At 42.8% G+C, this 26,599-nt stretch overlaps 1 protein-coding gene across 1 annotated transcript in view; it reads right to left on the reverse strand.

Moving 5' to 3' along the window:
• Positions 1 to 1,469: 1,469 nt before the first annotated feature.
• CHST11 (carbohydrate sulfotransferase 11) overlaps positions 1,470 to 26,599 on the reverse strand; it is a 176,854-nt gene continuing 151,724 nt past the window's right edge. The window contains exon 3 of the mRNA XM_062569538.1: positions 1,470 to 3,516. Coding sequence (XP_062425522.1) covers positions 2,668 to 3,516 — 849 coding nt within the window. The 3' untranslated portion in view covers positions 1,470 to 2,667. The remainder of the gene's footprint in view (positions 3,517 to 26,599) is intronic.

Genomic DNA, 26,599 nt, shown 5'->3' on the forward strand with positions numbered 1-26,599 from the left:
CAACATTTACTTTTTGAAGTCTTTTTTTTTTCTTAAATGAAATACCTGAAATCAGATCTGGTTGCAGTGGACTAACAGGTAATGGAAGAGAAAATTGGACCAAGACATTAGCACTGCTCGACACAACACCAAACAAGCAAATAGATAGCTTGCTGGAAATCCTGGTGGTGGTGGTGGAAAAGCTACCCTCATACAGATCTTTTTTCTTTCTTTCTTTCTTTTTTTTTTTAACGAATCATTGAACTACACATAAAAGAAAAACAGGGCACACTGTGATAGGCACTTGCAACAGTTCCACGTCCTCTAAATGAGACAAAACTGCTTTCAAGTAAAACACTAGTCAGCAATTGGAAACCACTCAGGAACTCAGAGTTGTCAGATTTAGACAGCCAGTGCGTCACTAGCCATTGAGTTAGTCCTCTAGGTTATAAATAGGACCTGGGTTATAAAAACCGGTGTTTGTTCCTGAATGGACGAGAGATTTATTTGTAGGATACGATAATAAAAAGTAATGATCGAAATCCTGGGTAAGACCAAATACAATTGTGAAAGGACGTCAGCTGTTGCTTGCTATGCTGATTTGTTCTTCACTGAGATTTATTTAGTGACTTATTTTTATAAAATTAGATGGATCTGCTTCTTTTTCTTCTTTAACTATTTATGGTCTTGGAGGCTAATGTAATTCATTGGGTATCATCTGCTATAGTAAGTACACTAGGACTTTTTCAGCATCTGGCCCTGATACTGTTAAAACAGCTCTGCCTTCAGCTGAATTTATGTAATTTTTCACTAGTTTTTGGAAATGTTCCATTTGCTTATAGGAAGATTGCCAGTTCAAAACCCTGTCTTAGCAAACAACTCTAAAATACAATTTGGGTTGCCATAAATTTCTCCACTTAGGCCTCGGCATCCTTTTGCCAACTACCTCTCTTTTGTTTGCCAGAAAACATTCCAGGTCAACGGAGGCTTGCAGAATCAAAACCACCCCTTGATTTTTGGAAAGCTATATTTTCTTGGTGCGAAAGCACAGGCTGTCATCCCCAGAAGTAAGCAGCGCGTTCCTGGCATCTGTTCCTCAGCCAGATGCTTCTGCTGCGTTTGCAGCGCAGCAGCCAGGTGAAAGCACCTACGGAGCCTCCCCTGGCCAGGCCAGCTTGGTCGTAGGTATGGACCGTTTCCCTAGCCAGACTCCTCCTGCTCTCCGGATTGCACATCTCACTCCTGCCACATTAAAGTAAGCATTTGGAGAAGCCTGTACCGCCTCTGCTCACTGAGCTTGCTAATAGTCCCACATTAAAATCCCATTTTTCCTTTCCTTATTTGCTGGGAACAACTCAACTGCCTGTTCAAAGCAATTGCTACTTGTGCGATCTGCCATCCCAACAAGTATTATAAGCACAACAACTGCTACTGAGACATTCGCCTTACGGAAAAAGGTCATGTTCTCATACTCGAATTAACGTAGATGGAACAGTAACTGACTGGAAATTAGAAACGCACTCGTGAACGGCATTTCAGCATCAATAAAAAATAGGACTCTCCCCTCCCCCAGAGGAAAAAGCCATGAAACCAGCAGGTAGGAAGATTAGAGACCTTTTTTATTGCCTTGCATGCTTTGAGATCAACATGAAGATGACTTTTTGCCTTTTTAAAATTACATGCCCACATCCTTTATAGCAACATATTATGACCGGTATTTTTTTAAGCACGTGAGCCAATTTTGATTGCCCATCAGTTAAGAAGGCACGATTTTTCAGAAGGTGGGAGACCCTCACCCTCCACATCCTGGATATGAATTAAGTATCTTTTGCGTTGGGCATTCAAAAATCTCCAGAGTCGCTTTCAAAACGGCCACTTTCAAAATGCTGATTTTTCTGATGCAGCATCCACAAATCCACTTCTGGATGAAAATCTGCATTCAGTTGGACTGGCTGGCTGCAAATTATGAGACACTGGGACTCTAATTATATTCTTAATAAAATTATTCAGACCAGATTAAAAACTTCATGGTTTCTCTTTCCAAAGAATACATTCACATTTCTTTCAGTCACGAGTTTTAGATATCATTTATCTCTCAAAATCTGCCTTATTTTTCCCTTTCAGGGCTAGAAAGACAGACTTTTAGTATGCTTAAGTGCAGTATCACTGTCTGAAGAAATTATTTCCACTAGTCCTTTCAAAACATGTGGTATCAACAACCACTCCTATATTTACCTGCAAGAAAGGCTAATGGAAGAGATTAATATCCAGAGACAAGCTCAGGTGAGGAAAGTACCAAACCAGACTCCTTTCATCCAACTGTTATCTCATTTCTGCTGCTCAAGTGAAACCTACCAAGAGACCATGTTTTAAATAAGTATAAATAACATTAATTAGAATTTGAGGAATGCAAAAGCAATGAAATTCACCAGAACACAATTAACATTTTTAAAACAGTGTAGCAGTACTGTTCATTTCTACAGCTAGATCGTCACCATGCTGTTACCCTGCAAAGAGAGCTGTCCTTTCTTACAGTTGATTTAAATAATTTTGACTGTGCTGCTCGCAGCATCATTCAAAAAAGAAAATATTAATTTACAAAATAACCCATTCTCCATATTTATTATGACAAATAAAAATCTTAAATAAAACAGGCTTTCTCTCCCCTCTCTCCCCCCAACCCATCCCTCATTCCAATTTCAGGTAGCTTGGCACTGAGTAATTGAACATTAAAAAATCAAGTTTGTAGACTTCATACAGCTGCGTTTGGTGCTCCGAGCTGATGTTCTGGAAGAACTCTGTGGTCATTTCATCAGTAGTTCTCGTGGACTTTGCATAGGTGGGGAACTTCAGGTAGCTGCCTACCCCCGCGAGCTGAAGGATGTAATTTGAATCCTCTTCGAGCGTTTCGTATTTTCCTATGAGGTCGTAGTGAATGTGGCAGGGGTGGCAGAGGGAGTACACAGTCTGCCAGTGCTCATTGAAGGGCTCTTCTCTTTGGGTGTGTGGGTCGATGAGATACGCCACAAACTCCTCAAATTTCACGTCGTCGCCTTTCCGCAGAGCTTCCTGGGTTGCATTTTTCCTCTGACGCCTCACGATTTTGGTGCCGTACCTCTTGTGAAAGGAAGTGTTGTACTTCTGGGTGAACTTGTTCCTGTAGGCTGACACCAGTCTCTCAAAAGGCTCACGAACAAATAGGAACTTCATGTAGTTTTTCAAGCGGTGGTTGATCTCTGGGATGCTGTATTGGTTGAGGGTCTTCAGATTTGAAGACACATGGGCTTCATTGGCTGGTATTTCCATCGGATCGCTGTACTTGCCTCTTCCTGTCAAAACCATCATGACTCTCTTCCAGTTTGTGCAGGCCACTTTGGGAACGTAACAATAGATCATTTCATGGTCTTCATCCACGACCAGATGTTTGAGATCATTCGGTGTCAGCACACGGCGCTTCCTGCTCGACACGCTGTTTGCTCGGCATGTGTCTGTCACTTGGTCTCGTCTAATCTGATGAAGAATCGCTGTGTTGGACAACTGCAAAGAAGCAGAGGCACAAATAACTCAAAGAGGCTGGAAATTCTTACTGCCTTTTTACTTACTATACAAATTCCTAGAAAAGCAGATTATTGCCCCTAAAGAACTTAAAGCAGGTCATCACATAGCTGAGTAAAATTCTCCTCAAGCTAGAAGACCTTGCTTTTGTCTCCAGACTTCTCAAGCTGCTTAAATGCCGTTCATGGACACTGTCCAGGACTCTACTTTGAAGCCAATGCAAAGGACCACAAGTGCTTACACATCCTGGCGGCAAGTGTGTTTACAGCACTTTCATCCTGAGTTGCTCTCACTGTCCCTTAGTCATGGAAAAAGGATCTCCCCCTTCACTCCCACACCCATCTCACAGCTGCAGCAGCATTGGACCTGGCCTGACCTTTCGCTGCTGAGATGGGGAAAGAAGACACCTGCTTCAGAAAGTTTGCCAAAGTCAAAAGAGTCTGTGCTCTGATGTCCTCTGAACAGTATGTGTTGCTGATGTCTTTTTTTTGCTAGAGAATTAATCATCGCAGCTTGTTTCTTGGCTAGACCTTGACCTTGGTAGAAGAAATAAGGCCCGTGGAGATTTCTGATACTCCCTAAGGGGAATGTTCTCTTAAACAGGATTTCCTCAGGAGCCTGTAATGAAGCACATGAGGCAATGCAGATTGCACACATCTGCTGTGGTGCTGTTCAGCGTTTGGCTAAAGGCCATAATGAGCCTCCTCACTCTGCCTTTATCACACCCCTAGCAAATGGCTTTGCACCAGCTTAACTCTACTAGTTGTTAAATCACATCTTACTTTACACTGCAACAATGACACAAGCTATTACAACACTAAATTACTGCTGTAGGCTTTATGAAGTTTGAGGCTCATACTGAAACCCCAGTTCCTGGAGTCATGGGACAAATCTCTGCTTTCAATACCAGTAGCTAGCCATGATTCATACAAAGAATACTCAAAAAATGGTCAAATGTACTTTATATCTAAAGGACAAATAGAACAAAAAGATTCCCCAAAGCATCTCAATGACAGAAAAATGGGGAACACCAAGGTTCTGGTGCACCTCCAGCCTGGGCAAGGGATTTTTCCTTAAGGACAGCAGTACGTATCTAGCCTGGGACCTCTGTATCTTGTGCAGTGCCAAACGCTACTTCTCTTCTGAATTCTTTGATCTCTCATCTTATCCCTTTAGCACTTCATCAGTACAATGTGCTAAATATAATAATAAATCTAATGGACATAATGTAATTTATAAAATATAAAAATATTTGTACTTATGTATTATATTCATACACCATTTATATATTTTAAAAGTGTATATACATACACACACATATATATAGTAAGTATCATGAATATCTGTGTTCATTACTGAAGTCCCCACTGATCAAGTTCAAGATCCTTATCCCTTTAACAACTTGTTCAGCAAAATGTTGGCACGCAATAGCCCAGTGCAACCAGTTTAGACAGCTTGGCTCATTCTTCCTGCACGTATGGCAGTTTTGTGTTATAGTGCAAGAGACGGGGAGCCAAATGCGAAATGTGCTTCATGTTTCCTAGGAAAGCTGACTGGCAGGGAGTTTCCAGAGGAAGATGTTAGAAAGCAGTTGTCAAGGATCACACAGATTTTTTGAAGACAAAGTCTTCTTCTTTAAAAAGAAACTTATTTCAATACATGCCATGCTGTCTTCAGCTCTACACTGGTTAGAGTTACCAGTGAATAATTCTCGAAGTACTAAACAAAACCCTCTGCAGATATTTGTACAGACATACAACTATATCCTCTGCAGACAGATAAAATTCCCAAATCTCTCTCCTCCTGCAGGTTTTCCATCAGTATCACATGGCACTCTACTGCTGTTTGCTCCTGGTTTTAGCATAAAAACTAGAAAAGCCCGAAGATATTGCTATATTACCATATGTTAACACACTGTACTTGCTTTTCTGGTGCTCTTCTTGGGCTGAATACAGAATTAAGCAAATGTGATTCCACAGCTTGTATTAGGTACAAGGTCAGACTTGATAATGTGACGGCTGCTTTTAACCCTAATCTATGGAGGAATCTTTGCTCCTGATCTCACTCCTGCATCAATAGGCTAAACACTTCCTCTCCAGACATTAATATTAATGAGCTTTTGGGGCATTCAGAGTACAGGGGAAAAAATGTAGCCTTACTGTTTACAATCGCAAATGAGATGGTATTGCCTTAAACTCACTTAAAAGATGAGACTGAAGTGGTACTTGTCTCCCAATCTTTTTAACACAGAAGAAATATGAAGAAACGGCATAGGGGAAGCTTTGTCAGCTACCTACGTTTACTTCATGCACACCAGCAACCCAAGCTCAGCTCTGCGGGCGTTCTGGCCTCTCTGGCAGCACAGAGAACACGCATTAAATACCAGCATAACATCCAAAGGCCATTACCCCATTTTCACAAATTACAGTGCCAGCTGGTATGGCTGATGGATGAAGAGCCACATAGGAAACACAGGGCATTTTTTGCCTATTGACTTCAGCTTATTGTAAAACAAAACAAAACAAAACAAAAAAAGAGCCAATTTGGCGACGATGCTATAATAATGCCAATTGTATCAAAGTCCCTCCTTTGCATGGATGGCAAAACTGGGTCCCTGATATCCCTCGGCAGTCTGACATCCTCACTACTAAAAAGTGGATTTTCCTCTGTTGCTGACTAACGCACTCAGTGAATCCGTGTGGAGCTGCCTTGCCGGCTTCCTCGGCAGACGCCCAGCATCCTATAAAGCCTATAGCAGTATGCGAGGTAATTATAATGCAGCCTTTTTAAATTGGATATTTCAAAATAATATATTAACTCTGAGTTATCTGATATCAGTATGGTTCCTCCTCATTTTATGCTACAGGCAAGGATTTAAAGCTGCATATTAATTTCATCCTAAGGTCAGCAAGGAGGAATGGGAAGAGACTAAGGCTACATGAGAGTGGAATTACATATACTTGCACTAGATGTCCACTTGGCCATTAGAAACGTGCTCACAACTAACAAGAAGAAAATAACACTGCACAGACTTCAGCAGCGGAAAGGATAAGATCCAAGTGACAGGTACCTTCAGATCCATGGATGGTGAAAGGCAAGTCAAAATAATTCTTCCCTCAAAATTTAGCGTGTTACAGACTTGGCTACAACAGAGCTCTGAGAGCACAGCTGATGGTCGGACCCTAATTGCTACATCTACGTTCATTACTGGAAGTCCCCACTGATGCCTCAATCCAAGAAGCCACAGTGAGTAATGGCTTAAGTCCACCCCACTTTGGGAGAGAGCACTTTTAAGCACGTGTGCAAGTTACCCTAATGTCAGCGTGGGGATGGTGATAAAGCCAGTGCTCAGACTGTGTCCTCTGACAGTTCAGCTTCAACTTCAGCTGCACATTAAAGGCTTTGGGAAGACATCTGATACAAGTATCTGTTCTGCCCTGAAAGGACTGGTAATAGATGCACTTGATCACTATTTTTTTTCCTGTAGAAATTGTAGCAGGGGACAGAGAAGAAGGGCATGTCAAGATCAAAGTTTCTCTTCCTTTTTTGATGCTGTAACTGAGTTAAACAGGGAAGAAACACGAGTAACAAGAGACTCCCAAGCTCAGCAGGCAGCATTCAAAAGGAAAAAAAACCTTCTCTGGTGACACTCTAGTACCAGAAATATCGCATCTCCATCAGTCTCAAGCTAACAACAAGGGAGGAAAGCTAAGTCTGGCGCATTCTGCTGATGTATATTTTTTTTTCTTCAAATGTTTTGTGGGCTCATGAACAGGCTACCTTTGGTGCAGTGGCCTTGTGGAGGAGCAGGCTGGGTACCAGTGCTCAGGTAAGCTCCAATGGCCTGTGGCCAGCAAGTGGCACTTGACATGATGCCTAAAGGATGCCCCATTGCAAAGGCAGCAGAGCCTGGCCCTGCAATTAGCGGCTAAGCTGAGGGAGACCTTTCCAAAGCTGATCTCTATCTGGGGAGAAGCAGGGCTTCCTTGGGGAGATGCCAAGCATCATCTATTCTCCCGTTTCCGTAAGAGGGGAGGACACTCAGCATCCTACTGGGTCCCGCCAAAGGACAGACGTTTCTCATGGCGTAGTGCGGTCGCTCTACACTGCAGTAGTGAGAATATACTGCCCAGAAATGCATATGCTGACTAATTGACAACATCAACCCCTCATGTGCAAAGGTTATTCAGCAGGTTTAATACCAGTAGGCAAATCACAGTAATGAGATGGGAGTTATTTCCTTCAGGCTACTTAGGCATAGCAGGGTATGATAATCTTTGAAGGCCTTTCCAAGATTGATGGTCAAGTAGAAAGTTCAGACTGAATCACAGGATGTTTTTAATTAAAATGCCTTTTCCAAACATAGCATTGTATTTCAAACTAGGAGCAGAGATCATTCTGATTCATGTAGATATCTGTAAGGGAGGCACTTTTTTTTTTAATAGGAGAAGGAAGGAACTTCCTATATGTCACTCAAAAGAAAAAAGTTCATTAAATTTGGCCTCTGTCTAAGAATGACCATACAAAGACACTTTCCCACCACCACCACCACCGCTGCTGCAGGGTCAATTTTTATTTACTTTTATTGCACTGCTTGCAGCTGGTGCTAGCTCTGCACATCACTGTAACCGGGCTCACAAATAATCTACCCTGAGAGTGCTAAGAAGGCCATGGTGCATGGCAGACTGAACTACAGAAGTATCTGGATGAGTTTAAGGTGGAATAAGCAGGATAGATATCATGAGCAGGGGTTGCAGGCACATACATGGCAAATGCTATTTCCTTCTCTTCAGTTTTGCATTAACAATGATTTTGCATCTGCCTTTAATTCTCCAGTTACATCTGCATTTAAAGTTTTAGCTTCTGCCTTACCAGTCCAACTCTGCAAGCTGCTGCGGTGCTCCTCTTACCTGCTGTCGAACCAGCTATCAAAATTAGCAACATCTCTGCTAAACACCCCACTTTGTGTCTACCCAGTAATATTGCTGAACTTAGCATAAATCAGAGCTCATCTCCACCAAATTTTTCTTGTTAAGAGTGGAGGTCTACTTGTTTAGAAGGTGTGTGTAGCAGACTCATAATCCACTGAAAATGAGGTCTTAAAATGAAGAGTGTCAGGCAGACTAACTATAGGTGGCACTAACAGTCCTACTTAAGTGACATATACAAAGACTAATATTTTGGTTGACTAAAACCTCTCAAATATTAGTTGCTCTCCTTCCCCCGGCCTCTCGACCACACCACCTGAGTTTTAGGTGGTGTTTGGTAGTTAATATATAAAGTGTTTCTTGGTAGTATTTATATTTTCCCAAATGCTTAAGGGTTTAGTTTTTTTGCAGCACGAGGTTATATACAAGCAGGTTACCAATCCTGTTTTCACATAAAAAGTGTGAATATGATTCTTGCAATATTGACAATCCACCTTGAAGTTACAAAACCACATTTTAGGCATTATTTTAAAGCTTGGCTTTTAAAATTTGGACCCATAACTACCCTATTTGTTATAAATATTCTATTCGTAGATATTCTATATATACCATATATATATGTTCTGGAATATATTCTAAGGTAAACTTAAATATGTGCAAAATGGATTTCTCAAAAGAACTCTTTTATTGTAGTATAGACACAGGATTCCTTAGGTCCACAAGTGTTTTGTTGTTACTGGCCCCTGATGTGGTTCAGAGCCCTTCTCTGCATACGGCTGCCTTAGAGGCTGATAGCTGATAGCATCTGACCTGACGCTCTTTGTAAACAGATCTCTGTTTACTAAGTCTGAATTTTATTTACTCTACTGACAAATCTGAACCTACCTAAAGAGCTCACAGCAGAGCTAGAATGAGAAAGTTTAACTCTAGTCAAGTCAAAGATGAAGTGTCATAGCAGCTTCTGCAGGCCTTCAATATTATGTGTTTTAATCTATATGCTGCTTTCACCTGCGTACACATTGCTTTACAGGGAGCATAAAGACCACTGGGATCGACCCTTCTCTTCCTAACTGTGGCCCTGTTCCCGCAGCTCCAGGAATCCATCTGGAAGTAGAAGTCGCTCTACTGTTCTTGCACTCAACAGTTTTTCTGCTAGATATAGGTTTTTGTGTGTCCTTCACACCTTTGCTCTAAAGAAGCCTCTTTCTTTTCTGCTCTAGTGAGTGGAAATGCTGCACTACGCTTTGGAATACCTGGTGTGGCTGGGAAATGCCTGTGAACACTCAAAGTCTGCACCGTGCTCTTAAAAACGTTCAGCGCTAGACAACGAAGGGGAACTTATAATCTTTGGTACCTGTTACTGCCAGCATCAACCGCTCCAAAACATTACAAGTACACTACAAATAATTACTGCTCTCACTCTACAAATTTAGACAGACGAGAGTCTGGCAATGACAGCTATGTTAGTCCACATACTGTATCTAGAAGAGTAAGCAATTTTTAGAATAGGGAATTTAATTAAACTGACCTGGGCTGTGATTATTTTTTTAAGTAATAGCTTTGCACAACATCCTTCATACTTTGATTTACTTGAAATTTCATAGCATCGTTCTTGACTGAACTTTTTTAAAAAATTCCCATGGCTCAAATGAGAACCCCACCAAAACTTCAATCAGCATTTGCTCGTAGTCTAATAAAAGACTAGAAAGCACATAATGTGTTACTGGAGATGGAAATGCTTACTGTCTTCCTTGACAACTTGCAGACAACCAAACTGTAATACAAATTTACTACGTAAATGTCTCTAAAGAGTGGTTGAATAGTAAAAGATAATAAAACTAATAATACCTTAGGAATATTTGTACTATGAGAAAATTTTACTGACAAATTATACGCTCTGAATAAAATTCTTGAATATTACAAGGCTGCTTTTCTTTCTGTTTCACGCATTGAACTTATTGCCCCACAGAGAAGATAAGGCCATATAAGCATTTATTTCAAGTAATTATCTATATTGCAACCCAAGATAATGAGACCGCTTTCAGCTCCCACTGTACAGAACGCATGAAGGCTAAGAAAAAAAAAAGGATCAAAGCTTTCGAGGGAAAACAAGCCTACGTAGTAGCTGCTAGCACTGTATTGCCAAGACTCCTCAATTGCTGCACACATTCCCTCCTCCTCCTTCCTTTACGGGTACCCCACTTCACACGTGCGTGTGTGATGCAGAAGGGAAGGGTGAAATAATTCAGCAGCCGCGTTACTTAGGGACCAGAGGTGACAATTATTTGAATAACGGCACAGCCCTAACCATCACCAACTCTGGCATTTGCTCTTTGTCCATTTTACGTGATTTGGGTGTGAGTAAAAGAGATGACACTACTCTAGTCAAAATCCAGCAAGTGAAACACATGAAGGTGAACATGCTTTCCTAGGAAAAGTTCACACCTAGATGAAGTTAAGTTTTGCCTTTTTTACCCAGACAGAAAGTACTATAGTGAACTTAATGATGCAAAATCTCCTTGGAGGGAAAAAAAAAAAAATCACAGACTGGCTCTTCACCGGGCACAAGTGTTACAGTGTTGACTGGCACCAAATTACAGTAGCTATGTGTTAATCCCAGTCTTTTAATCAGCATAAGGCTCCATCAGACAGGCATGGATTCAGAAAGTGTGACACCTTTTTCTACAGTCTCATTCTTCCTCAAACAGCCTTCCCATTTCCGTGCTCTCTGCTGGAAACTATTCAGTGTAAGGACTCATGTAGTAAGTAGAGCTTGGGAATAATAAGATGAAAGTACACGCCCTGAAAAACATCTCTTTTGAACAGGAAGACAAATTGAAAGTCCCCAAGAAGAACAGGTAGAAAGACCACTGGTGTGCCTCTACGGCTGCAGAGACATGGCGTGATGGAGCCCACAAGGACTCTGCTTCTTGCCGTGTGTGTTGCCATCCTGAAGCTCTACGGGAACCTTCATGAGCGCAGTAGAGACAAAATTGAAGTGACTTAATTTAAGTGCAATATACCTGCAAGGTAAGAAATAGGAACAGCTAGGGATAATTAAAGCAAAAAATCTTGATGTCTGCCTGTTTCTTGGTTCTTTACAAAGGAGAAGTTTGGAGCCTCAAGTTGTAGGTACAAAGAGCACTCTGCAGTCATCTTCTCAGTGTCCCAAGCTATCTGTGGAAAGGGATGGTGGAAAAAAAGGGAATTTGGCAGATATCCTGTTTATTTTTCTCACAGAGCCACAGCGAAAGCAAGTAGATGAGATCCAGGGCTGGAACTGCAGCTGCCGCGAAGGGCGAGGATGAGAGCGCTGCGCTGCCTGCCGCCGGGGACGGCTCTGCTTGGGGAGCTGCCCTCGCCCCGCGCTGTTGAAGGGGCTTGAGACCGAGAAGGACAGCATGTGATGAATTTGTGCGCTCCTGGCTCATTCTTTAAGTGTGGTCATAAATCATCGGTTGTATTAAAAAGCTGAAAGATTCTCTCTATCTTATGAATCTAATTTTAAAAGGGAAACTTTCTGGCCTTTACCCTCAACACGCACACACGCACGCACCGCTGCGGTCAGCTCATGCTCGCTGTACGCGCGTGACAGTTGTGACACACAGTAACGTAACTGTGGTCTCTCCAACTCATCCTCTAACCCATCCCATATTTCCAGGCATAGATGTTTCGGCTCCATGCTACAATCCTTGGTTATTTAAAGCTGCTTCAAGTAGCCCTTTGGAGCCCCCCACATTTCACTGTTGATGGAAATACTACACTGATTGACGGTGGACAGATACACAACTGCTCGGAGCAAGTTCACTCTCACACCGGTGGCGGACAGGGAGCAGGGCTCTCCCAGGGGGACACAACTGCGTGCACGGCAACTTTTCCGAGAATACGAGGCTGCACTCGTATTCTCTTGGCAGAGTGAGAGCCAACTGCCTCTGGCCTTGTCTTGGAAAGCCCCTTGCTACAGACGGGCCACTGCTGGCTGCAGTTGCTTGAAAAAAAACGGATGAGCTTGCAGAACTGCACCTAGTGTGCTAGGAGGTCCTCTAGACTGGGTTAAAGAGATTTCCAGTGTTTACCTCCTAAGTCCTAGGCTGTGTTCAAGGCTTAGATGAATCACAGTCTAGGGCAATCAAAGCCTGGGGAACTAACACTTGTAGGGAAGCTCAAAGCCAAGGGAGTGACCTGTGGTTGTTGTATTCCACCATTACATCTCTACTGTGGGAGTTGTAGATGTGGGTTTTCAAGGAGGAGCCTTGAGAACTGACCAGCAAAAGGCATGACATGGATGTCAGGAAACAGTGCACCAGGAGGAGCACTGGGCTGGGGACACGTGGAGTCAGCCAGGGCGGAGTTGGGAATAGCCCTTAAAAAATGGAATAAAAAACTGCATTCTAATGTACCGCCATCAGGGAGACGATGGAAAGACTGACTGACATATCTCCCTGTTGCAAGAAGTGTGCTGGTAGGGGTGAGATAAACTGGGTGGAGAGGAGGAACAGGATGAACTAGACACATAAGCACACAAGCACAGAAACAGTTCTACAAGGAGAAAGGAAATAATCTGCTCTCTGTATTCATTGTGGTTAGGCTAAGTAGCAGTAGACCTAAACAAGACAGACTTGGTTTAGGTGTAGGAAAAAGTCTCAATGGAGAGAACAGGATAAGCCTGTGCTGGAACACAGTGAGGAATCTCCAGCATTAGAAACCTCCAAGAACAGGTGTCAGAAGTGACCTAAATGCTCCTGCCATGCGGACAGGTGTCTCCTTGAGAGTCCTTCAAGCTTCACAAACTTGGGATGATGGCTTCTGGACTCCATATGAATTTTAGGGAAAAAAGCCCTCCTAAAAAGCTAAGCTTATTTTTGAAAATCCAGGTACTTTAAATGTTTCAACATCAAGGATTTCAGCAAATACAGATCCATACAAGCAGACAGGCCAGTTACTGCTTTTAATAAAATCTCCCTCAGGAAAATGTAACATCAAACTAAGGGACAGCTGAGGCTTGACAGACATTCAGACACCATCATGGACATTGTGTGAGACCCTGAGAAGAATAAAGAGAGAGTAAGAAGTGAGAGTGCCTAGAGTTGTCTAGGTCACTCGTTTCCCTCCCACTTGAGACAGCTCTGACCTGGCATCCAAAGTTAATGGATTTCTCACTAACACAACTCCTGTTCTCATACCTCTGGGTTGCAGCTTAGGTGTCTTACAGTTAAGTAGAAATGCTTATTTTCATCTCAGCAGGATCTCCACTATTCTAACTGAATACAATTTTCTTGGTCCCATGCTGAATCAAGGTAATACATTTCCAATTTTTAACTCAGTGTGCCATGTACCAATGCTGTTACAAAGCTCTTGAAACCCAAATAAGAAAAAGAGAAGATAGCTGCTGAATAAATGTTTTTATTAAAAAAGATATAATTCTGGGGCTTTAGTAACCTGCTGGAAGACAAGAGAATTACATAATCCTGTGTTTCAACATGTTGTGTCCCCAACCTCTAAGACAGGAGTAGGTGCTCTCTGTGTGGTGGACAGCAGCAGGTCTAACATCCCCAAGCAGTTCAGGTGACCTCCACTCCTACGAGCAAGAGGCTCAAGCCTGCACTAAAAGGGACTTTTTTTTTTTTTTTTTTTTTTTTTTTTTTTTTTTTTTTAAGGTAAGGAGTTATAAGCAGGAGTGATGAGCAAATTCTACAAAAAGCAGCTACTCTGCCACTGCCAAGACTTTGGCCCATCATGCCAGACAGCGTATAAACAGGCTGCAAGATCTCCATCGTGGGGCTCCCTTGCTATCTAAAGAGACAGGTTGGGAGGACGCAGAGAAGAGAGCATTCCTGTCACTCTCCAGCAGCCCGGTGGCAGAAACAAGAGCACAAAGAGCACATTTCAGCTCAAATCTCAGTTCTGGCCTCTTTTTTTTTTTTCCCCTTTAATGTCATGATTTGAATGAACTCATTCCAAGACAGACTGCTAAAATATCTAAATCCTTTGCACATTCGATTTTGTCTCTTTTACTAAACCATCACAAATTAACATTGAATTTCTTTTACTTTCCTTAGTGAGGCTGTATTTTCCTCAGACTTAACCTTGCTGTTCCAAGGTGATGTATTTGTACATGTCACTCGCTAATGTTCACTAACCTGGGTTGCTCTTTCTCCACAGCCTTAATTACAGTTAAGCGGAAACTGCAAGCACGCTTTGCTTTTTCACCTTTCTCCTACTGTACAAAAGGGACCAGATGGCACCCTGCTAGAAAAGCCAAAATTCTTATAATTAATTTCCTATTAAAATGCTGGCATCCATTTATAAACTTAATTACAATAGACTTCCCAGAAAAGCTTTCTGCAGTGGAATGAAGCAGTACAGAAATAAGTGTCTGGGTTCACAACAGAAAGCCTGTTTTTCCAAAAGCTTCAGAGATCCGTTTTTTTTTTTTTTTTTTCCCTGCTTTGAGATAAATATCAGCAACCGATCCTGAGGAACGCTGAGCCCCAAACAAGGCAGCAGCAGTTCCTCAGTCCAACCAAAACCCAGGCAGGGTTAGGCCCAAATGGGGACCAAAGCAGAAGATGCACCCTGGAAGACAGGAGAGGGATTTGTTTGCTTTTGAAAGAATTTCCGACTCTGTTACAAAAAGACGCTTCAGTGTTCGTGCGCTAAAAGAAACGCGCTGCCAGTGGCGGACCACAAATGACTTCACTGTCGGCTTCTTCAGGAAGCAAATAGCATCTGCGTAAGGCTGCGCTTTTGGCTGGCCACTGACACCTCTTCTGCAATGCCAGCGCGCTCCATCCGCATCGCCAGCTGCGCACAACGGCACCTTTTAGCAGCTCTGCAAACCCGGCCACCGGCCCTCGCTGGCAACGCCGCCGCTCCCCGGGTTTCTCCGACCTGCGGTGAGCGAGACCTCAACGCAGCGAGAAAGCAGCAGCAGCCAAAAAAGAAAAAAAAAAAAAAAAAAAAAAGCCGAGATCACCTTCTAAAATCCTAAAAGTGCCTTGCTTGTATTTTTAGGCCTCTGCATTGCCACATTAAGACTTCTGATGTCGGAGAGCAAGGGTAACATTAAAAGCAACTTTCATCAGCGACTGAGACAACTGGAAGGTACAATTAATAGCGTGATGCCTTGTTAATTTTCCTTATCTCTACAGCTGTTTACTGTGATTTCTAAGCGTTCTCTGTCTCACTTAATAACAGATCCATTTAGGGACTGCACACTAAGCATTAATTCACAATGGGAGAACAAATTCTCAGTGTTACTTTAAATGGCTACTTATTTTTAATCTGTTTGCTCAACTACCCCCTGAAAGAAGTTGCATGTGATTTTTTTCTTTTTTTCTTCTTTCTTTCTTCTCTCGCAATCTGCGGAGCAAACTTCGGGCTCGGAGCCCTCGCTCTCGGGATCCGCTCCGGCGTCCCCCGGCCGCAGCCGAGCGCCGTCTCCCGGTGCTCTGCTCCTTTCCCCGAGCCTGACCGCCGGCCAGCCCCGGACCGCTTCCCTTGGCTGCTCCGGGTCGCAGGCTGGCTCGCTTCCCACTGCTCCCCCATGCTCGGATAACTGCGGCGCGCGGTGGGTGCTGATGACATGTGGGGACGCCGAGGGGACCGAGAGAGCGCGGAGGCAGCCCCTCCGCCCGTCGCCCCCTCTAACTCCCTCCCTTCTCCCCCCGCGCCGCTGCCGGACGCCGGCGGCCGAGGGAGGGTGCCAGCCCTCCTCCTGCGACCCCAAGGAGCACGATTCGAAAGGCAGCAGCGAGTCCAGGCATTCAGCTGCGTGCACGACCGGAGCCAAGAGCAGGCACTAAGTGGAAACGCGTCCTCTCCTTTGCAGAGGGGGAACAGGGCGGCTTCTGCCCCCGACGCAGGGCCAGCGCTGTTTCATCTCCCGTGCGGCTCCTTCCGCGGGAGAGGTGCGGTTTCCCTCAAGCTGCCAGCCCCCTCCACGCAGGTAAGCCCTAGCGCCTGGTGGTCTGCCATTGCCGTACTGCTTTTCAGTGTTACAGCCTTGGATGTGACTCGTTGGGGGAACCTCCTGCCTGACCATCATCATCCACAGCCACCACTCGCTTCTGCCTTCCTAGTATCGCTAGAGTTTTCTCAGGGCTTTTTATTCCCCCTCCCACCCCGCAAAAGAAGCTACTTATTTTCTCTTTGTTGAGCAAATAAGGCTGGTAAGCCTTAACGGGAAAAAATACATACATACATCTCTCCATACATGCATACACGTATAAACCTTCCACCTCAACACCCCAATGGCACCGCCAGTAAGCACGCAGGAGGCCAATGTTGGTCACAGACTAGAGCGCACGGGTACTTCCACACAGTACTTAAGCAATGAGAGACATCCTCACATCTAAGTTGACAGGACTGAAGAAATTCAGTAGCAAGGTATGGAGAAAGCATGTGCTGCTGCAGTTCCTGCTTAGCTGCACGCTTTCAAAAGTGGCCATGGTCCACAGGGCCAGGCGGTAGCTGGTCCAAGGAACCATTATCATCTTTCTGATGATTTCAGTCGAGACGGCAAAGGTACCTGCTGACTCCTCAGAAACATTGGGAGTTGATGCTGTTCTGTAGTTCAGTTAGCCTGAGAATCACTCACTCACTGAACAGTTTGTCCTTTACCAGGGCTTCCAGTTGGCATGGATTTAGCAGTAGGGAAAAATGACAAGTTCACATAGTGCTGGAATAGCTGATATTCTTGACAGAAACAAAATTAAATTACAGTTTACAGCTAAGAGATCTGTCATTTTAAATTCTCTGTGCAGTAATTTCCACCCACTGGATCCACACAGATGGAGAGCTAATGGTTCCTCCCCCAAATCATGGCAATGTTCCTTCAGCATCACCTGGCGCATGACCTGTCTTCCCAAAGTACAGAGGTGCCAAAGGCTACCAAGGCCCATGGCACAAAAGCCTCCCATAAACACACTGGTAATTCATGGTGGCTTTTGCTCTTTGATTATATCACGCTTTATAGGAGATGCATCAGCGCAACTGACCTAGAGAAAGGTCAGCAAAGGCATCCACCTGCTCTGAACCATTTTGGTTCTGTATTTCAGATACCAAAGTGATTTTGTGAATGCCTGCCTATCCTCTCTTGCTTTTAAGTCCCTCTGGTGGATCTGCTAGGTGGAACAGGTCACCATGTGAAGGTCTCACTTGCAAGGACTGCACTTAAAATGCTTTGGATTGGGTGCCTACAAACCTATACCCATTTCCATAATCTATTCTCATGTGTATTTTTCAGCTACTGTGTATTCCAGCTAACATGAGCAAGTGCCTCTCAAGAGAGCAGGGAAGCCTTGCAAAGCCTCTTCTCTGCTCCTCCTACAGTTATTCAGATGTTCTTTCTGTTCCATAACTTAACTTTATCTCAGGGTTTGTTTGCTTAAAAATAAGCTTTGTTCACAAGGGAAAGCAGGACGTGGGATTCACTGTTTCCGAGAATGAAACTAATTTTATTCAACTTCTTCCATTCTCCCGGGTGCTTTCTTCTTTCGCCTCACCATCATCTTTCCTCATGCCAGTTTATCTCTGTAACTTCAGCCTCCCCCACCAGCACTCTTCAGAAACAGTCAAGTCCCCCTGACTCATATTTTTAACACCACTATGTTCTCTCAACCACTGCTTAACACTCTATGAAGCCCAAGGCAGTCCTAGTTGTTTTAAGGCTATCCATAGCCTGGATTCTGCCTGAATTTCTTTTTCACTGGCATCTCTCTCTGCTGTTTGCTGGCTTGCCTCAGCTGCTCTTTTTTAACCCACCCGCACCCCACCCCCAGTGTCCTTTTTGCAGGCTGCACTCAATCCTGCTTGAGCTCAAGTTGAACTTTCAAACCCATGAAGGGCTGGGAGCAGGGGGGGGGGGATGCAAACATTTTTCAAAAGAAAGCATGAATGTTAAACAGGATGAGTAAGAGACTGCTCCAAAACACACATAGTACTTAGAAGATTAAGATAAAGCAGCTACCATACACTACTAGTTTAAACCTGATGCAGAACATCTGCTCCAAGTTTGCTTTTAATGATTCCTGCTCTCTTGTGTGCTTCTCCAGTGAGAAAAGGACCACCTGAGCACAGAAAACAAACCAGGTTTACTTACACCGTTTTCAGGGGAAGAAAATCCTTGTCAGGATTAGCTGAGCAAAACTAAACTGTTGAACAGCCAGCTAGGATACGCAAAGGCTGCACATGCAAAAAAAAAAAAAAAAAAAAAAAAATTTTTTTTGTTTTTGTTTTTTTTTTAAACCCATCAGCCTAACAACATTTTTTGATCCCTCTTCTCCCACACTGACCTTGCAGACAGGATTGGTCCCCTCTTGTCCTCCTCTCCCCACTTACCTTTTCTAGCCCAACTGTGATCCACAATATCTCCACCACAGCCCAGAATTACAACCCCTTAGAAGTACTATGAGATCACTCTGTCCCCTCGGGCAAGGTAGGGGAGCAGTTTTGAGTGCACTAACACCTGGGCATATTTCAGCTACAATGTGCCTTGCTAGGGACTCAAGACAACAGATGTACACACTGAACGGGAATAATTGCTAGTTCCCAAATAAAGTTCAGATAAACTACAGAGGGATCTGCAGGTGCAGGCAGGATGGATAATTCCTCCTGAAGTTGCATCTGGAGCCCCTACTGCAGACTGAGGTCTGGGATAAAAATAACATTCAGTACTTATCTGGTCTTTTTCCATCTGTTCTTTTTCCATCTGTAAACTTCAAAGTACATGACATTACTCCAGCTTTCCAGATGTGAGGACCAAGCCACAAAGAATCGGTGCAGTGGTGCTGCATTTTTCTACCTTTTTCATCAGTTGACCCCTGTCTTCACCTCCCAACCCCCTTCCCTGCCCAAGTGCAGCAGACACCTCTGTAAAGCACCGACCTGGCACCTTTCAGGCAAGCCAACCCAGTGCTACCAGCTGTTTCAGTTTGCTGTGATTCTGCTGATATTTTAAAGGGGAGGGGGGCAAGAGCTGGTTTATTTTTCAGCTCTGGTTCCTGGTACTTGCCTGGGGTAATTTCAAAACAAGTTCTCTTTAAATATTTATCTTCCCTGAAGTTTCTAGTCCTCCTAGTTACATAAAGTTAAATAAATGGATTAAAGCACAGTCTTGAAACTCAGGTTAGGAAACCACGCAAGTAAAGAACGTTGGTATTGGCAGATTATGGGTATCCAAAATGTTTGGTTTAGACTTGCATCCTTTCCTCTTTAATATTTCTTTCCTGATCAACATTTGTGAGAGTCACCACTGGGTGTAACTTTGATATCAAGTTGGTAACTATGAAAAATTATCATTGTTGTGAAAATGTGTATCAGGTACTGCAACAATACATGTAGTTTACAATTTATCAAAACAGCTATCAGGTATGTCACTGAGATCTAACGGAAAGTCCATGAAGTTGAGGAAATTCAGAACACTCCAACATGTTGCGCCATGACAAAAAAAAAAAAAATCACTTAATCTGTAAAGTACAAACAAAGAAGTGTTGCATTTGTTGGCCTGCTTTTTTTTAATATAATAACCTGAGTTTGCCTCACCCTGGCAATCAACCAATACGTTACTGAAAAAAATACCAGGTTCATGGATATGTAAAGGACCTGGCTAGAAGTAAAAGGCAGCAATTGTTTTTCTGGAAAAATACTGGGTTTGCTGCAAGAAATAGAGATACAAAAGGTACACAGTTTTTCTAGAATAGGTGGGCAATTTTAAGCCAGAACAGTCCCATTTGGAGAAGCAGTATTATTTGTAAGAAGCTGTTCAGTGGCTAGGGCTGAAAGGAAGTATTACAACTTAAGCAAAGTATTACAGCCTACCTGCTTTAGCCTACCACATCTTATTCATCTGCATTAAAAACAACTAGAAACATGGTAGGGCAGGTGAAGGGAAATATGAATAAAGATGAGCGGCAGGTGTCACCCGTGGAAAAAAATCAGGTTTATTACTGTTTCTCAGGCTGCCTGGGAGCAGCTCTCTGGATTTAAATAGCATCCAGTTAAAGCAGCCTTTCATGTTGCCTCAACACTGGTACAAACATATACATACTCTAAAATGTCTGCCCATGAAAGATCGTATAGAAAAGAGTTGGGAAATCAATTTTTAAAACGTATCAGTCTCCTCCAAGGAAGCAGGTGAACCAGAAGCTGGCCAGCTTGGACATTAGAAAGTGAAGGGAAAAAACACAAAGAAGAAAACAAAGAGTACACAGAGTAAAATATTGCTCATATATCTCTGGGCTGAACAGCTTCTTTTGAAAAGCTCTCGTTTTTGATGGCAAAGGATGACATCTCTGTGGGACAAGAGAGGAAAGGAAAACAGGAAAGCCTGTGATAGATGGAAACTACTAAACAAAAGAGACTGTCTGGGGAATTAATATTTATGAAATGCAAAAAAGATTACAGTAAAATAAGAGATAACACAAACTTATAAAAGCAAACTTGTTCTGAATTAAAAATGATACAGAGCCTGCAGTCAAGTTCTTTACTATCAAGAACACAACTCCCATCTGTATTAGGCAATGTCAAAAGAAAACAATATACATACAAATAGGCCTGATCCCAATTGAAAATTTCCTCTTGATTTCCAGAAGCTTTGCATCAGACCCTCTGGGTATTTCTGATCCTGTTAAGAGCTGGAAACTACCACTATCAACCCCTAAAGAAATCCCATTGCTCACCTAGAGGCACAGAGAAATCCTGTAAGTCCCCAGGTTTACTGCCCTCATTTCCTGCTGAACAGCTTCTCTGCTCAGTAGGAAACGAGGGTGCATCCTAAATCCTGCCTTGGAGGCAGTTGGGGAATGAAGGTTTGCAGCCGCATTATGGAGATGGCCATTTTTGAAGTTGTATGCGGGAGTTACTCCACTAATGGCTTCTGATGGCCTTTGAAAATCTTCCTCCTCCCATCATAAACGTGAGCTAAAAAAGACGTATTCGCTCAGAAACCCTCCTCCTGCCGTGCAGTACCACACTGTGCAAAATCCAGTGTGCTGTCTAGTTTTTTTTTTTTAAGTCTGTTTGCTTTGGGGAAGAGAATTGTTTTATAGTTCTAGTGCTTCCCTCTGTTGAGTAGAATTTCTTCTGATACTCTGCAAAAGTTCAATACTTACATTTTTTTAAAAAACACTAAAAAATATCCATGCCAGAAGATCATGAATGTGGAAATGGGTCAGTTAAAAGGGAGGGACTGAATGAAAACCACTGTGACAACCTCCGTTTTGAGTTTGTTTCTTTGTGGGCTCATTTTCTGGGATGGAGTTTTCGTTTTAGGTATGGTTGTTTTCATTTCTAGGCATGATTTGTTCTGGTTTATGCCCAAGGACTTGCACTAACACAGCCCAAAGGTTTTGTGAAGGGACTGCCAACATTGATGCTAATAATCGGAAAATTTTACCTTCTGCACCGATTTCTTTTTTGATAGTGTTTCCCAGCAGGAAGTCTGTAGATGACATAATCACAGCCTGGTTCCCCAGGCTCAGAGTTACAGAAACCACATAAATTACTGCATTGCTTCCTCACAGGTGACAGCGTTTGAAAGAACGTTTGATGTGGCAAGGAATGAGCACATCCTCATCCCAGGGCACTTCTGGTGCACGTAGCAGATACCGCAAAGAGAAGCAAACTGCTCAGACCCTCTGCGGAGCGGCTGTTTGGGTTACAGATCTGGAACCAGAAAATACAGAAAATATTTGCTCCAGAAAATACAGGCTTCTCTCTGGGGAGGAAAAGGTGAGCCCCTAGAGGGAAATGTCAGGTCACAGTGCATTTCATGCTAATTAATGTAATTTAGAAAGATAAAGAAAATCCACATTGGGATATGAGCAAAAATCAGGTGTTAGAGTAGCAAGGAACATGAATAAAACCTGCATTAAACTACAGCAGTTTTGCTCTACCTCAGAACATAAAGTTTATTGAATGGCTCCCAGAAGAGGGGAAAATGGATTTGGCACTTAGTCATAAAACCTATAATTAGTTCTTTACAGAAAATCCACAAACTGTACTTGACTCCTGATGACTTCTGTGGCACTGGCTCTCGCTCCTCACAGCAATGGGTGGGAACAGCAGGTACTGAGTCATCTCCGGTCGCCCGGGATTGTCCCTTGTGCCCCACAAGGAGGTCCTGAGCTTTTAGCTAGGACTGTCCTGGCCTCCAAGGAGCGGGAGCTCCTGAAGCCGTGGGAGGCAGATGCAGGGAGCCGTGCTCTTTGTGCAGTTCCCTAGGAATAGCCAAATCCTGTGTGCAAACGTGTCTCTGCAAATCAGGCCTGACTTTCTGTGACTCGCTGGCCCTTCACCCTCTCTACCATCTGGTTTTCCAGAACCTGCCAATCTGACCAGTTTTCTGCCAATACTAACAAAATAAACAAAATTCAAGGATATGTAAAATTATGGGAATGCAGCTAGGGATACAACATTCCACTTTATGGAGATTTAAAAAGCTCTGCAGCTAAGATCAGACAGGGTGGGTATATAGGCATGGCATAATTAAAGACATTCACTAGCACCACAAGAAAATACTTTCTGTAATTATTTATGCAACAACGTTTTATTTGCCAGGACATGAGAGTTATTCAATAAGCAACTCATGGCTGTACAACTACTGTGAAGAACAGCAAACAAATTGGGGTGGAAAATTTACAGAGATGTGCTTTAAAAATAAGCATGTTTATACCCTCATTTTGCTTTTTTTTTAAGGGCCTTGCTGCTGCATGTTCATGGCTTTGCTGAAGCTTATGTGAAGTTTGGGAAGTCTTGTAAATCAGTTTCTCTCTTGGACCTTTAAATAGCAAGTGAGTAAAACTAAAAGCAATTTCTAATTATATCAAAGAAACCACTCTACTAGTTGTGGCTTTGGTCATCAGGCATGATGTAAACTTTCTCCCTCTGTGGCTCAACAAAGTAGACAAAAGCACAGACTATTCCTGGACTCAGTTCTCAAAAGGCTAAATCCAGACAATGCCAATTTAAATTACAGTTAGTCACAATAGCATATCTTCTATATCTAAAGTAGAAAGACTTTTTTGGTCAAAGAAAACATGTAATTTACTTAAAGATTAAGTAAGACCACTCAATAGTGTTTCCACAACTGTACACTGAAAAGCTTAGCACCAAAAAAAATATGAGTAGACTGGTCTCATCTGTAATCCACACATAAAGCATCATCTTTCCTTCTGGGATTTCTCTGAACAAATAGACAGGTTAAGTCTATGGAGGAACATATATGCTCCCTGCAGTTACAAACTCTCAGCCTCACTGTGAAGTGGGCCAATATTACCTCCATCCAACAAATGCAAAATACGACTTGCTTAGGCTGACGTGGTGAGTCAGAGCCAAGCCTGACTCCCAAGGGGAGACCTGGTGTCCTGTCATTAACACCAGTTTTTGCGAGCAATAGATCTACCAAAGTAACAAGACAATCCGAACGAAGTTTCTAGTCCTATGTTTCCCTTTCTGCATCAAGCTTTTCAATCTTCTTCTTGAGTTCAACGCTCAATGAAAAATAGGTTTGCCATTGACGAGACTGCAATTAAGCACAGCACAATGTTTTAGCATGTCCACATTTCACTGCAAGAGGATGGAGGTTGAGATTATAGGCCCTACGGAAATCTGTGTCATGACTCAAAGTGACTTCAAGGAATTCAGAATTTCCACTGTTTCGTCTGTGTAATGTCCTGAACAACGGAGGGCTGATTGCTAACTGAGACTTCCAAGTGCTGTTCCGATAAAATAATACAAGTAATGGAGAAACTAAGCAGACTCAAATTAAAAGGCAAAGAAAATGAGCAATACTGAGAATATAAATAACATCAAAATCCTTCATAGCAATTGTTCTTTTCATCATTTCATCAGAAGCCGGGTTTGAAAGAAGCAGTTTCTGAGTACAACAACACTTACTCTAATGCAGGAATGCAGAGTAGACTTTTTAAAACAACAACAACAAAAAAATCTACAAATACTCCAAACCTCTATGACTCTGTGGGTCTGCTCTGCTTTGTAAGTCATAAGCAGTGGGAACTGTCCAGTAACTATCAGGAAAATATCCACTGGAGGAAGGTATGTGAATTATTACAGGAAGCAATGCATGCTGCTGGGGGCTGAGTAGATGACTCACCAACACGATGGAGATTCATACTATTAGGACAGCTGCCCTCGTGGTTTGTTATTAAGTTTTACGCTAAGTATTCACACAGGAGGATTTAAATGTCAAGGGTGAAGATTTAGATATCCTAAACACAAGTTCAGTCCTGAGAGTCTACCTGGTGATGTGACTGCAAGCAGATTAAAAGAATTTGAAATCTAGATCAACAGACTCACACGGCTCAGCAGATGCCTCCTGCAGTACTGATGTATCTTTTAAGTGCTCTTGCCTTGAAGAACATAATAGAGACATCAAGGTTTGGTAAATTCTGTCTTAAAGACATTTCTCCAGCCTTGCAGGTCATTTTTTCTGCCTGTGCAATCACTGAGGGCCAATGAAAAGTTCATGCCAACACAGTATGTCATGCTCATATTAACAATCCAATTTCTGTAATCAGAATTTTGCAGTAGAAAGCACTTTTTTGGGCAAGTCCCCTATGAAGGATACTTCCTCCGAGTCCAACTGAGTCATTTTCTAATGAGATCTTCAGTTTCTTATCTTTGTTAAGAAGCAAGAGAGCCAAGCAGTCATTGCGTCCAGCCCTTTTGGCAGTTATCTGGTTGCTTCCAAGGCTGCTGCTATCATGCTTCAGAGTCCCACCATGCTAGGGGCTTTATAAACTGAAATGGAAGAAATGATTGCTGTCCAGAGAACTTCCATGCTAAATACAAAAAGTGAGATGGGTAGTTGGAAAGATAGAAACAAAGGGGAACAAAAAAAAAGATACTCCTATCCTCTTCTTTAAGGGCCCAGCATTCATAGATAAACCTACACTCACTGAAGTCAGAGTCATTTCATGTGATCCAGTGGCCAACAAATGGGAGACCAAGAGTTCAGCTCTGTGTCCCTCGAATGGTAAAGCCAATCTCTGACAAAAGTCACCCAGTAACTTTTCACTTCAGCTCTTCTCCCTTAGCAAACTGATGTATACGATGAACTTCTATACTATAATTTAGGGAGTCTATTATTAAACAGATATATAGACAGCCACTGTCCTGTTGTGCTTCATATATAACAAAAATAAATAGTATAATGCAGAACCTTGTTAAATACAATTTATAAATATAGATATTTTTAATAAAAAAAGAAATGTCCATTCCAAAGTCCAATAATTTGCACATGGGAAAGGAAATCTGCCATGTTGCCTGTACTTTTGGATTAAGATGAACTGCAGTATGTTTTTAAAATGGTATCACTAGGGAGGCCATATGGTAGTAAAGATGACCCTTTGCTAGAATTTTCCATACTGTGTAATTACATTACTTTCCATATTATGGTACAAAATTACTATATAAAATATTGCTTTGGCTGCTCTGACAAATGCAACCATTAGGGCAGTGTTTAATAGCTGATCTATGGAGAACCAGAACTAAAAGGGTGACTGTTTCTACCGCACATTTGTAGAAGGCTGCAGCACACCATCATATTTTTGTGCCTACACAGCCTCACAATTTGAGCACCAAACTTCTGCTTTCAGATCCACAACGCAGAGAAAATCAATTAATGTCAGTGGAAATCCCTCCTCGGGACTGAATACGGCATGAGAGAGGAAGATTGGTACAGATTTGAGAGCAAAATTGTTGCCCTGAAATTTAGAAAGCTGCTCTCTGGAAGATACTGAGGAAAACGGTTGGGCTGTGCCATCATCAGTCTTTCTGCGCAACATTTCATAGTCAGGAGGGCCTGGCTTTCCATTACCTTGGGACTCTTTTCCAGGCACTTGAGTGCAGAGGGCGCTACCAAAACGCCAGCTTCCCAGGCAGGCATCTGCCCAGCCGGGGTGAGATACGCCATCAGGCTTTGCACCAGAAACATTAATGGCTATTTGCACGTGAGCCCACTGCTTGGAAGTATTCAGTGTATGCCTCAAACACGTCTTATTTACCCACAGGCTCTGACGCAGGGAGTGAAATTTAATAGGCAGGAAACCGTATCGGGACTCATGTTTCAAAATTCACCTGCAAGATGATTCCAGCTTCCCGTTTCCATTCAGGAA

Source organism: Rhea pennata, chromosome 1, assembly GCF_028389875.1.
Source record: "Rhea pennata isolate bPtePen1 chromosome 1, bPtePen1.pri, whole genome shotgun sequence".
Taxonomy (NCBI): Eukaryota; Metazoa; Chordata; class Aves; order Rheiformes; family Rheidae; genus Rhea; species Rhea pennata.